This window comes from Dromiciops gliroides, chromosome 3 (assembly GCF_019393635.1).
Source record: "Dromiciops gliroides isolate mDroGli1 chromosome 3, mDroGli1.pri, whole genome shotgun sequence".
Lineage (NCBI taxonomy): Eukaryota > Metazoa > Chordata > Mammalia > Microbiotheria > Microbiotheriidae > Dromiciops > Dromiciops gliroides.
In genome coordinates, this window is record NC_057863.1 from 258,661,361 (window position 1) to 258,672,327 (window position 10,967).

Sequence of the window (10,967 nt, forward strand, 5' to 3'; positions counted from 1 at the left end):
CCGGCTGCTCCGCTTGGAGCAAAGTGAGAGAAGGAGTAGCGGTTTGGGAGCCGGGGGCGGGTGAGTGGCCGGCCCCGCTTCCTCCTCCGGTCCCAGGCTCCCGGAAGAAGAAAAGTGAGGACGAGAAAGAATGGAATGGGAGGGTGGAGGGGTGGGGCAAAGATTTCGAGTGACTGTGCTTTCCGCCTATGCCAGTTTTCTGTCGGCGTTTGAACGGCTGGAGGTGGGCGGTCCTAGCCAATTGGCTGTGGCGGAGAGTGGCTTGGGCCGGCGGGAAGAGGGAGATGGAGGAAGGGGGAGGAGGCGGGATTCCAATCCGGTTCCATCTAGTTCTCTGGACTGCTCCCGCTGCGGGTCCTAGTAGCCCAGCGGCGGGAGGAGGAGCGTCGAGGCCCAGCAGCCCTGCTTGAGAAGAAGCGGCCGCGGCCTTTTCCCTCCGACCCCAGACCCTAGTCGCTCCCGCCGGTGCTCGCCCGTGTGTGGGGAGAGGGAGCTGATCCACACTCGCAGCCAAGATGCCCAAGAGGAAGGTGAGTGTGAGGTCTTCTGGTCACTGCCGTTGCCCGCCCGATCCCCTGGCGGACTTGACACGCGTGACCGGCTCCGTCTGCAGCTCCTGGGGAAGCCTTTGGGACGCGCGGATAAAGAGGCAACAACTTGGCCTGAGGTGGCTGGGGGGAGCCCGAGGCGTCCGTTGCCCTGGGCCCCGCTCCGCCGTGTTCCCAGCGGGAGGGGGAAAAGTCGAGTCAGGCGTTGATTAAGCGCCTCCTGTGTACTAGGCTTTCTGCTGAGTTAGACATAATGAACCTTCTGGTGGATCGTGATCCTTGCTTTCCAGGAGCTCACGGTCTAGCATACAAACATATGTGCACACAGGACAGATGTATTAGGTTAGAGGGAAAGGGCCTTATCATCCCTCATTCCTTAACACTTCCTCGAGACCTCACATGGTGGCTCCTTTGCAGGGAGAATGAAATTCCTCTGCCAACCACCACCTCCCTCCATTTTTTCTCTTTAACTTTGCAAACCCAACTGCTTCCTCAGATTTACTTTTCTCCCGCTTAGAGTTAACCGGTTGGCAGCAGCTCCACATTCGGGGAATCTGGAAGTCCTCCTAAAGATATGATTGATAGGAGAGAATGATTGTGGGGTTTTTTTGATTTATTGATCCCTCCTCTTTCTCTGCACTCTACTGTCATGACATCTGCCTATTGCGATTGGCTTTCTCGAAATTTCTGCTTCAGTTGGGCAAAAGTTCGAAATTTGAATAATATTTCTATCCTATTTCAGCTCATTCTGAAGTCTCTAAAGACATTTTTCCCTAGGGCAAAAAAAACCCTTTAATTTTGGACATTGTTCTGGGAAACTCTGGGATCTGGGTTCCTTTGATGCTTTTGACATTAACTTTTGCATTTCTTTGACTAGGTCAACTCTGCAGAAGGGGAAGTAAAGGAGGAGGTAAGGATGTTTTAATATCAAGAAATGTGGGTCTTGGAGATTGAAGCATTATTAAGTTACATGCATATCTTAACTAATTTTTCTTTTTGTTTTTAGCCCAAGAGGAGATCTGCCAGATTGTCAGCTGTAAGTAAAACCAACTTTACTCATTCTTGTTTTTTTTCTGCATCAGACAATGAAATACTTACAGATACTTTTGTCTTCCAGAAACCAGTCCTTACAAAGGTTGAACCCAAGCCCAAAAAGACAGCAGGGAAGGTAAGATTTTTGTATGTGAAAAGAACCTAGAAATTATTGGATAGTATTTAAATTATTAATTTGAATTTGTCTTTCTACTTCTCTTCCCCACTCCCATTCAGCAAACCTCATATTTATGGCTCAATGTCTGAATTTTTAGAAAACCCAGATTCTATTAATCAAGTGTAGTATAATCAAAATATGCTTTTCAATCAGAAGTTCTTTTGAGCTAAACACCTGACATTGAATTCTGTGTGCCAATATTTTTAAATCTTTAATTTTGCTGAGCTCTCGAACACTTAATTCACTCTTCATTTTCACTTAACAGTCTACAAGATTAGTCTTTTAATGCTTCTACTTTTCTCAGTAAGGTCTAAATTAATAGAAAGAAGCTATTTCTAAGCATGTGTACATTTTTTGGGTATGGATACATTTTTTGCTAGGAAAACCAAATATGCTAAAGGATATTCTTTTCATAAGCTTCATTTTGAGCAGCTCTCCAAAGCCAGTAGGGAAAATTCTTCTTTCAGAAGAAATCAAATATACTTGGAAGAGTGAATTACTAAGTTTGCATCTAATGTAAATTGTTGGATAAAGTCATAACTTTATTAGATGCCTGCGTTTAGTTGCTCATCAAAGACAAAACTGCAATTATAATTTTTAATCTATACCAGAATTTAATAACTGGTTCAAAATCATTTTATAAGTAATAATTCTTCAACTGTTTTTAAATCTGTATATCAGGTAGATGATTTTTAAGGCTTTTTTGGTTTGGGTAGTATTTTCTGACTATGCATAAATTTGATTATAAATTACCACCGATTTTTCACTCTCGTTTACAAACATGGTTGACCTTAAATATTTTTAACAAAAATAGTTTTTTGAAGCTCAAATTTTTCTTCAGTACTTTTGAAATTTGGACAGATGGGGTTTTGTGTAAAGTTCTTAAAATTGTATTGTATTAAAATGCTTTTCTTGAGATCTTAACCATCTCAAGAAAGGCATAAGCATAACCAAAGGAGGCTTTTAATGCACAGGAGAAAAACATATTAAGAGTTAGAAAAGCATTAGAATAATTTTCTTCTAATAGCCTTATTTCCGTTATAACCAGTTATAATGTCATTTGCAATCTTCGAAATACCACTAAATTTTCCTGGGATGTTTAAATTTTTTTCCATATTTTACTCTTCTTTCTCATTAAAAGTGCTATTTTGACTTTAGTTTTTTGACAATAGTTATCACTTTGCTTTTAGAAATACAAACAGTTGAAGCATCATGCAAATTTTCTTTGAGAAAACAATGCCAGCTTTATTTAAAATTTTATCCGCAAAAACCTTTGATTGAATAGGACTTTTTAAAATTTGCTTTATTTTGCTTTGTTCTCTTTCTGATTTATGCCGCAGTCACTCCAATCAGATTTTAACAGACCTGTATTATCAAAATGCAGTTACTTTATGTGAAAAGCAACATGGTAGGATGGGTAGGAGTGCTAGACTTAGGAAGAACTGGTTCATGTCCTCTTACCCTCTTTGAGCCTCATTTTCCTCATCAGTACCTTCTTACCAGGGCTACCATTAGGCTCAAGTGAGATAATGTATGTCATTCATTTTGTATACCTTTAATATAATATATAAAGGTCATCCATAAATTCTATAAATCATGTTTTATTGAAAGATGGAACTACTGCCAGTATATAATACTCATCATTTTCTTGATTCATCCAAGTGTATGTATCTCATGTGGTTCTAACTCTGTAGAGCTACTTAAGAATGAATTATACTTTTAATTTTATTAATTTTATTAGTATTCAATAAACTTAATTTACTTCAGTTTATATAACTTTCAAGTCTTATGAACTAAGCAGTGTTTGAGTTTTTGGGGTGTGTGTGTATGTGTGTGTGTGTGTGGCAATTGGGGATAAGTGACTTGCCAAGGGTCACACAGCTAGTAAGTGTCATGTGTCTGAGGTCAGATTTGAACTCAGATCTTCCTGAATCTTCGCTGCCCCTAAGCAGCGTTTTTGAACAGTCCTGTGTCTTTAATGGCTCATTGGATAAAGAATTTGGCCTTGAGTCAGGAAGGCCATAGTTCAAATCCAGGCTCACACCTTCACTAACTTTGTGACCCTAGGCAAATCACTTAAACTCTGTTTTCTTTAATCCATTGGAGAAGGAAATAGCAAACCACTCCTGTATCTTTGCAGGATCACAAAGAGTCAGACTTCTTTAATGTTGCCATTTTTCATTTGTGAAGCTGATGCTACTGACTCATACTAGGGTGTAAACTTGAATGGCTTTTTGTTTACTTTTTTCCTGTGGAAATGTTAAATTTGTGTGTGCACACACATACACATTTTTCTTTTTTGATATCTGATAAAAAATGGGATGGAGGTAAGAGCGAGCTTAAGAATGCTGTCCATCTTTTAGATGAAATAGTTCATTGTTATATGTTTAGAAATTATAGGAAATTTTTAGACAATTCATTCATTAACCTGGGATACTCTTAAAATGTGAAATATAATTCTGTATTTCATTAAAGCAGCTTTGGGGTTTTTTGGTTTTGGTTTTGGATTTTAGTAAAATTCAGATAGCATTTCCCATAGCTGCCAAATTTTCAAACACATAAATAGAAATAATAAAAATATAAATTTATTACTCTTTACTTTTGATTATTAAGTGATCTTAGGATAAGAAATTAGGTTCAAATGGTCAGCATTTTCAATTATTATAAAATTGTTGACTTGACTCTTTGTTGGATTTCATTATGAACTATTTTAAAATATGTTATTTGTATTGGCTTATTCTTTTGCAGATATGTCAAAAAAGAAAAAAATATATTTGAAAAGTGTAGTAAGGTGAATTATTTTTCATATTAGCTATTTCAAGAGTCTTTAATAAGTGCAGTGGGTTTTCTCCCTTAATAGTGGAAAGGATTGAGGATAAAAACATTTTTCATAAAAAGATTAGCTTTTCTAAAAATAGGAATAATTAATTAATCTGCAGGGGGGAAGTAGATGATTAGAATTCATCAACCAAATCTGTCCTCTCCTTTCCCTAACTATTGAAGTTTTAAAAGATTGGTATTCATTGTTTATATATGCTTTGTATAAGAGTTTATGAATTTGGAAAATAAAGCAAAAAGTTTGAGTGTTTTATACACTGAATAGTTAAGCATTTGACCTTTACTAAAAACTTACTCTAGTATTACTATTAATCAGCACTTTAAAAATTTTTTATGAATATCCTGGTTTCGTGGTACAAGTTGGTTTTTGTTCTTGAAAAAAGTTTATTATGTAATTCAGATTAATATGCAATATAGAAATTGAGCCATGAAAAAACAATGTTTAGTACCTAGGAAGATGTATCAATATGTAAAACGCTGTTTTTAATATGCCTGTAGGATAAATCTGAGGACAAAAAAGTTCACACAAAAGGAAAAAAAGGAGCAAAAGGAAAACAAACTGAAGCTACTAACCAAGAAGAAAATAAAGATGAATTGCCTGCAGAAAATGGAGAAACTAAAAATGAAGAGGTCAGTACTTATTCTTTACCATATTCCTTGACTTTCATCAATTTTTCTTGTTAATACAAAACAGCCCCACTATAAAATAAGGTAAATAAATCTGAACATCATGGTTTCTAGTCTTTATAATATAGTTCCAAGTGTATTTAGTCATCATAAATTTATACTAGAATTTTAGAGGACTAATCTAGAATATTTGTATATGGACAGAATTTCACCATTTAATGAAATAGATTTAGAGACAGAAGAGATATAGGCCAACATTCTCCTTTTACAGAGAGAATAAATGTTCTGCTCAGGGTCATACAGGTAGTAAGTGGCAGAGCCAACATTCGAACTCTGGTTCCCAGTCCACACTAAATATCTTACTATAGGAAAATATTGTATTCATCTTTAAATTTACACCTTAAATTCTCTTAGAGGAAATACTGTAAATATGTAGAGAATAAATATGAAGTGAATGCACAGTGTTTGCGGAGAGTGGATATTCGCAGCTGCGTTTCCTGTAGAAGGTAGCACGTGAGCTCCACCTTGAAGGAACAAATAGATTCTGTAAGGTGGGGATGGGGAGGGAAGGGTATTACAGACAAACAACTGGAATACGGAAATGGAGATTGGAGATGGAGTGCCATGTGTGAGGAACAAGGAAGGCCACTTTGGCTTGATCATAAGTGCAGGAGGAGAACTGCTAGAAAGATAGGTTGAAGCAAGGTTGTGAAGGGTTTTGAAAGCCAAAGGTATTTATATTTGATCCCAGAGACACTTTATTGAGGTAGCGAACTGATGGGATCAAATCTAGACTTAAACAAAATAACTTTGGCAGCTATAGATAGATTGGAACAGCTAGTCATTTGAGGCAGGAGACCAATTAGAAGGTCATTGCAATAATCCATATGAGAGGTAATGGGGCTGGAGTTAAGATAGATATATAAATAGAGCAGTTTGGTTGCAAGAGATGGAAAGTTAGAAATGGTAAGGTCTGGCAAATGATTACATAGGGTGAGGGAGAATAATGAGTAAAAGATAATTTGGATTGCAAACCTGGGAGACTGGAAAAATGGTGGTGCCTTTGGCAGAAAGGGAAGTTCAGTATATGGGTGTGTTTGGGGCAAAAAATGATGAGTTTGGTTTTGGACATTGTCAAATTGAGGTCTTTGCAACATATCAAGTTTCAAATATCTCTTGGCATTTTGTTTTATCCATACTACTAATTTCTTAGGAAATATTGCAGTAAATAGTCCCTTCTATGGGCTATGTCAAATATAATGAGCAATATATTTTATAATTATTTTATTTTACATTCTTTCCAGGTTCCAGTCTCTGATTCAGCAGGAGAAAAAGAAACCAAATCTGAATAACATCTTATACCAAGTCTTTTAACAATTGTCCCTGTTACCTCCCTTCTTGTACAATTCAGAGGAATATTTTTATCAACTATTTTGTAAATGCCAGTTTTTTAGTAGCTCTAGAAACACAATTTTTAAGGCGGCAATCCCACCTCATCACATTAATTTTTTAAAACATTTAGATAAGTGTGAGCCAATCTAAAGTGGCTTTATTTAGAGTCCTATTTAAAGAGGTAAAATTGTGTGCTGGTTGTCAGTTGGTTTTTGTTTGTTTGTTTTAATACAACCAGAAATTAATAGAATGTTGGTTAGGAAGATGTTGCATTCTTATGCATAGGATGAACATTCCATAGACAGTTTTTACATTATATTAAATGAAGCATAAATAACAATTTGGAGTTGTGACCATGAATTTTAAAGTTCTTATTTTAATTAATCTGTATCCATCTTGTCTTTCAGTTTCCTAAATAAATTGTTTCCTAAATAAAACTGCCCCCTGATGTTGGATCTCCCTTTCAAAATTGTGTGCTATGTGTGACATTGTCATCTTTGGTAGTGGTGGTACAATTTTTTTTCCAGTAATTTTGTTAATGTGCTGTAAAAGACTGGAAAATGTGTATAATGAGTATAGTTTTCTCAGATATAGAATTAGTATAATTTTGATTTGTAAAAGACATAATACCTTATCCATATTCAGGATGCTGGTATTTGATAACCTCTTTTTAGGGAGAGTTGCCTCCAAATTTAAAATAAGAAAGTCACTGGAATAACAGTTTAGAAAAGAATTACAACTACATAATTTTTAGACTTTTCTAGCATTTTTTAAATGTACAATTTATTCAGTGTCTATGTACTGATGACCAAACGAACTAATAAAATCTTGATTATAAAAGAATTTTGGTTTCGTACCCCATGTATTAAATTTTTTTTTCAGTCTAACACCTTTATTTTTTTTCTTTTTTAAAAAAATAAAAATATTTTATTATTTTCCAATTACATGAGTACATATAAGGATAGTTTTCAACATTTGTTTTCATAGGGTTTTTTAGTTCCGAATTTTTCTCCCACCCTCCCTCCTCTCCAAGACAAAAAGCAATCTAATATAGGTTATATATGTACAATCACATTAGTCATATTGTAAAAGAAGAATCATAGCACAAGGGGGGAAACCTCAAAAAAGAAGGGAAAAAAACAGCCCAAAAGTAGAAACAGTATGGTTCAATCTGCATTCATAATCCACAGTTGTTTTTTCTGGATGTCGAGAAAATTTTCTATCATGAGTTCTTTGAAATTGTTTTGGATCATTGCACTGATGAGAAGAGCCAAGTCTATCACCACTGTTCATCACACAGTGTTGCTGTTACTGTGTACAATGTTCTGGTTCTGCTCACTTTACTCAGCATCAATTCATGTAAGTCCTTCCAGGTTTCTCTGAACTCCTGCTCATTGTTTCTTACAGCACAATAGTATTCCATTATATTCATATACCACAACTTGTTAGCCATTCCCTACTTAATAGGCATTGCCTCGATTTCCAATTCTTTGCCACCACAAAGAGAGCTGCTATAAATATTTTTGTACATGTGGATCCTTTTCCCTCTTCTGTGATTTCTTTGGGATATAGACCGCAGTGGTACCACTGCATCAAAGGATATGAAGAGAGCAGCTAGGTGGTGCAGTGGATAAAGCATCGGCCCTGGATTCAGAAGTACCTGAGTTCAAATCTGGCCTCAGACACTTGACACTTACTAGCTGTGTGACCCGGGGCAAGTCACTTAACCCCCACTGCCCCACAAAACAAAGCAAAAACAAAAACAAACAAAGGATATGAAAAGAGTCCCATAGCCCTTTGGGCATAGTTCCAAATTGCTCTCTAGAATGGTTGGATCAGTTCACGGCTCCACCACAATATGTTAGTGTTCCACTTTTTCCACAGCTTCTCCAACATTTATTATTTTCCTTTTTTGTCATTAGTCAATCTGATAGGTGTGAGATGGTATCTCAGAGTTGTTTTAATTTGTATTTCTCTAATCAATAGTGATTTAGAGCATTTTGTCATATGGCAATATATAGCTTTGATTTCTTCATCAGAAAATGGCCTGTTCATATCCTTTGACCATTTCTCAATTGGGGAACCTGTGTATTAAATTTTAACATACATATTTTAGTTTTTTTTTTTAAATGTTAAATTTTGTGCATGATCCTTTTGTAATGGACTGTCATACTTAGGTGAATGGGCAGAGAGGCAGTGGGGCATAGTGGATAGATAGCTGGCCTAGGATACAGCATCCTGCATTCAAGTCCAATGTCTAAAATGTTGACTATGTGATCCTGGGAAAGTCATTCGCCTTTCTATCCTGTATACTCTAGCTTTTTAAATTGTGGGTCGCTGAATGTGGGGGTCACAAAAAATTTGGCAATAGTAAAAGGTTATATATACCTATTTTATATACCTGGAGTCATATAACAATTTCTAGGGCAAAAGGGTCTGCCAGTGGGAAAAGTTTTTGAAGCCCTGCTCTAGACAACCTTAATACTTAAGAATTTCAGAAAAGGTACCAATTTGCATTAGTAGACAAAGTTTCTTCATCAGGAGTTCTCTATATCAATGAAATCACTATCCTGTATGAATATGGTAGTATAATGAATGGTTCATTACAAAGTAAAGCAAACATTACTTATTCTTTTGCATAAAGAAATATGCCTTCTATAGGTCTACTATATATATATGTCTATTTCCATTTATAGAGTACAAATTTTTAAAGATACATTTACTCATCCAGTGGCAAGGAAGGTAAAGTATGATTTGATGTGAAAAAATAACCATGTGGTAGTATAGGTATTTGCTTAAGATGATTGCTATGGGGCAGCTAGGTGGCTCAGTGGATAGAGCACTGACCCTGGATTCAGGAGGACCTGCATTCAAAACTGGCCTCAGACCCTTGACACTAGCTGTGTGACCCTGGACAAGTCATGTAACCCCAATTGCCTCACCAAAAAAGAAGAAAAGATGATTGCTAAACCATAGCCAAAGAAGGCATTTTTTTTTTTAATTTGAAACTGCTTTCTTTTCCTTATACCGGGAGGAATTTCCAAGGACTTGAAGCTACCTATATAGTGATGTTAATTCTGGTTCTTGAAAGCTTTTGTACTAAAAAAAAAAAAATCTTGTCAGAGAGTATACCAGTTGAATTGGGAAGAAGTCTGGGGAGAATCAGATCTTAGAAATGGTAAACCCCTTGTCCCACTGAATACTTGAATGTTTTCTATTAATTTCTTTCCATACTGTTTTTCCATGTGGTCTACATTTCTACCTTTAGGTAGGTGTATTATCTTCATTTTGTTAAGGGCTAAAATTCTAGCTATTCTGTCTAAAATATCTAATGAGTGGTCGCCAATAAATTATAAGCTTTAGCAAGAGTTAGACTTTTAAGCGTTTATTAAGGAGAATAAGAATTTGATAGAGAGAGAAAGGCCTAGATTCCTATCTATTAAAGGGAGAGCACATTTTTAGCTCCCTTCTCTGCCAGAGTCCCCAGGAAAGAGCGTGAGACCGAGCGCCAGTCTCTTCCTCCTCCCACTAGCCCGTGTCACTTCCTGACGCCAAAGAAAAGACTCCTGGTCTTGCCCTCAAAGACCTTCGCTTCATGGGCAGAACTCTTCTACAGTAAGCCTCCAGCAGGTAGAGTCATTGCAATCATTACAATTTTATAGGTGAAATACCAAGTTTCTTGCCCACACAGCTCATAAGTAGGGAAGAAGATGGAGACCTAGATTATACTACAACAGGAGTGTGATAACCCTGGGGTTGACATTAAGATTGAGATTTTTCATAAATATTTAAGCACCTAAATATAAAAAGAGTAGCTAACATGTCATTTATATAATATGTATATATACAATTATACAAGTACTATGCTATGTGCTTTTCAACTATCTCATTTGTATCTCACAATAACCCTGAAAACTAGATGCTATTATTCCCATTCTATAGATGGAAAAACCAAGACAAAACAGGTTAAGTGACTTGCCCAGGGTCACATAGCTAGCAAGTGTCTGAGGACAGATTTGAACTCAGGTCCTCCTGAATCCAGGGCTAGTGCTTTATCCACTGTGCTACCTAGTTGCCCCTCTAGAGCACTCTTTTATGACAACTAAGTGGTCAGAGTGAATATGTTGGCCATGTTTAAAAATGTTTGCCTCATACTGTAAAACACTAAGTTCTATGAAGTCACAATTGAATAGTGTATTGATCAGAAATCTAAATTTAATGTTTTACATTTTTGTGAGCACTGCAAATTATTCATGTGCCTGCTTATCTCTTTATCAGTTTATACACGTTCCCAGATTTCTCTGAATCCTTCATATTTGTCATTTCTTATGCTAAGATATTCACGTCTGACA

The 10,967-nt window shown here is 36.4% G+C and overlaps 1 protein-coding gene across 1 annotated transcript; it reads left to right on the forward strand.

Moving 5' to 3' along the window:
* Positions 1–276: 276 nt before the first annotated feature.
* HMGN1 (high mobility group nucleosome binding domain 1) lies at positions 277–7,450 on the forward strand. The gene is made up of 6 exons (XM_043998925.1): positions 277–530; positions 1,426–1,458; positions 1,555–1,584; positions 1,666–1,716; positions 5,095–5,226; positions 6,528–7,450. The coding sequence occupies exons 1-6, from the start codon at positions 516–518 to the stop codon at positions 6,573–6,575; spliced, it is 309 nt and encodes a 102-aa protein (XP_043854860.1). The 5' UTR covers positions 277–515; the 3' UTR covers positions 6,576–7,450.
* Positions 7,451–10,967: the final 3,517 nt, after the last annotated feature.

Excerpts from the sequence above, each read along its gene's own strand:
- HMGN1 (XM_043998925.1), top strand. Across the intron at positions 1,585-1,665 it reads GATCTGCCAGATTGTCAGCT|AAACCAGTCCTTACAAAGGT; the intron begins GTAAGTAAAACC and ends TTTGTCTTCCAG. Across the intron at positions 1,717-5,094 it reads CCAAAAAGACAGCAGGGAAG|GATAAATCTGAGGACAAAAA; the intron begins GTAAGATTTTTG and ends ATATGCCTGTAG.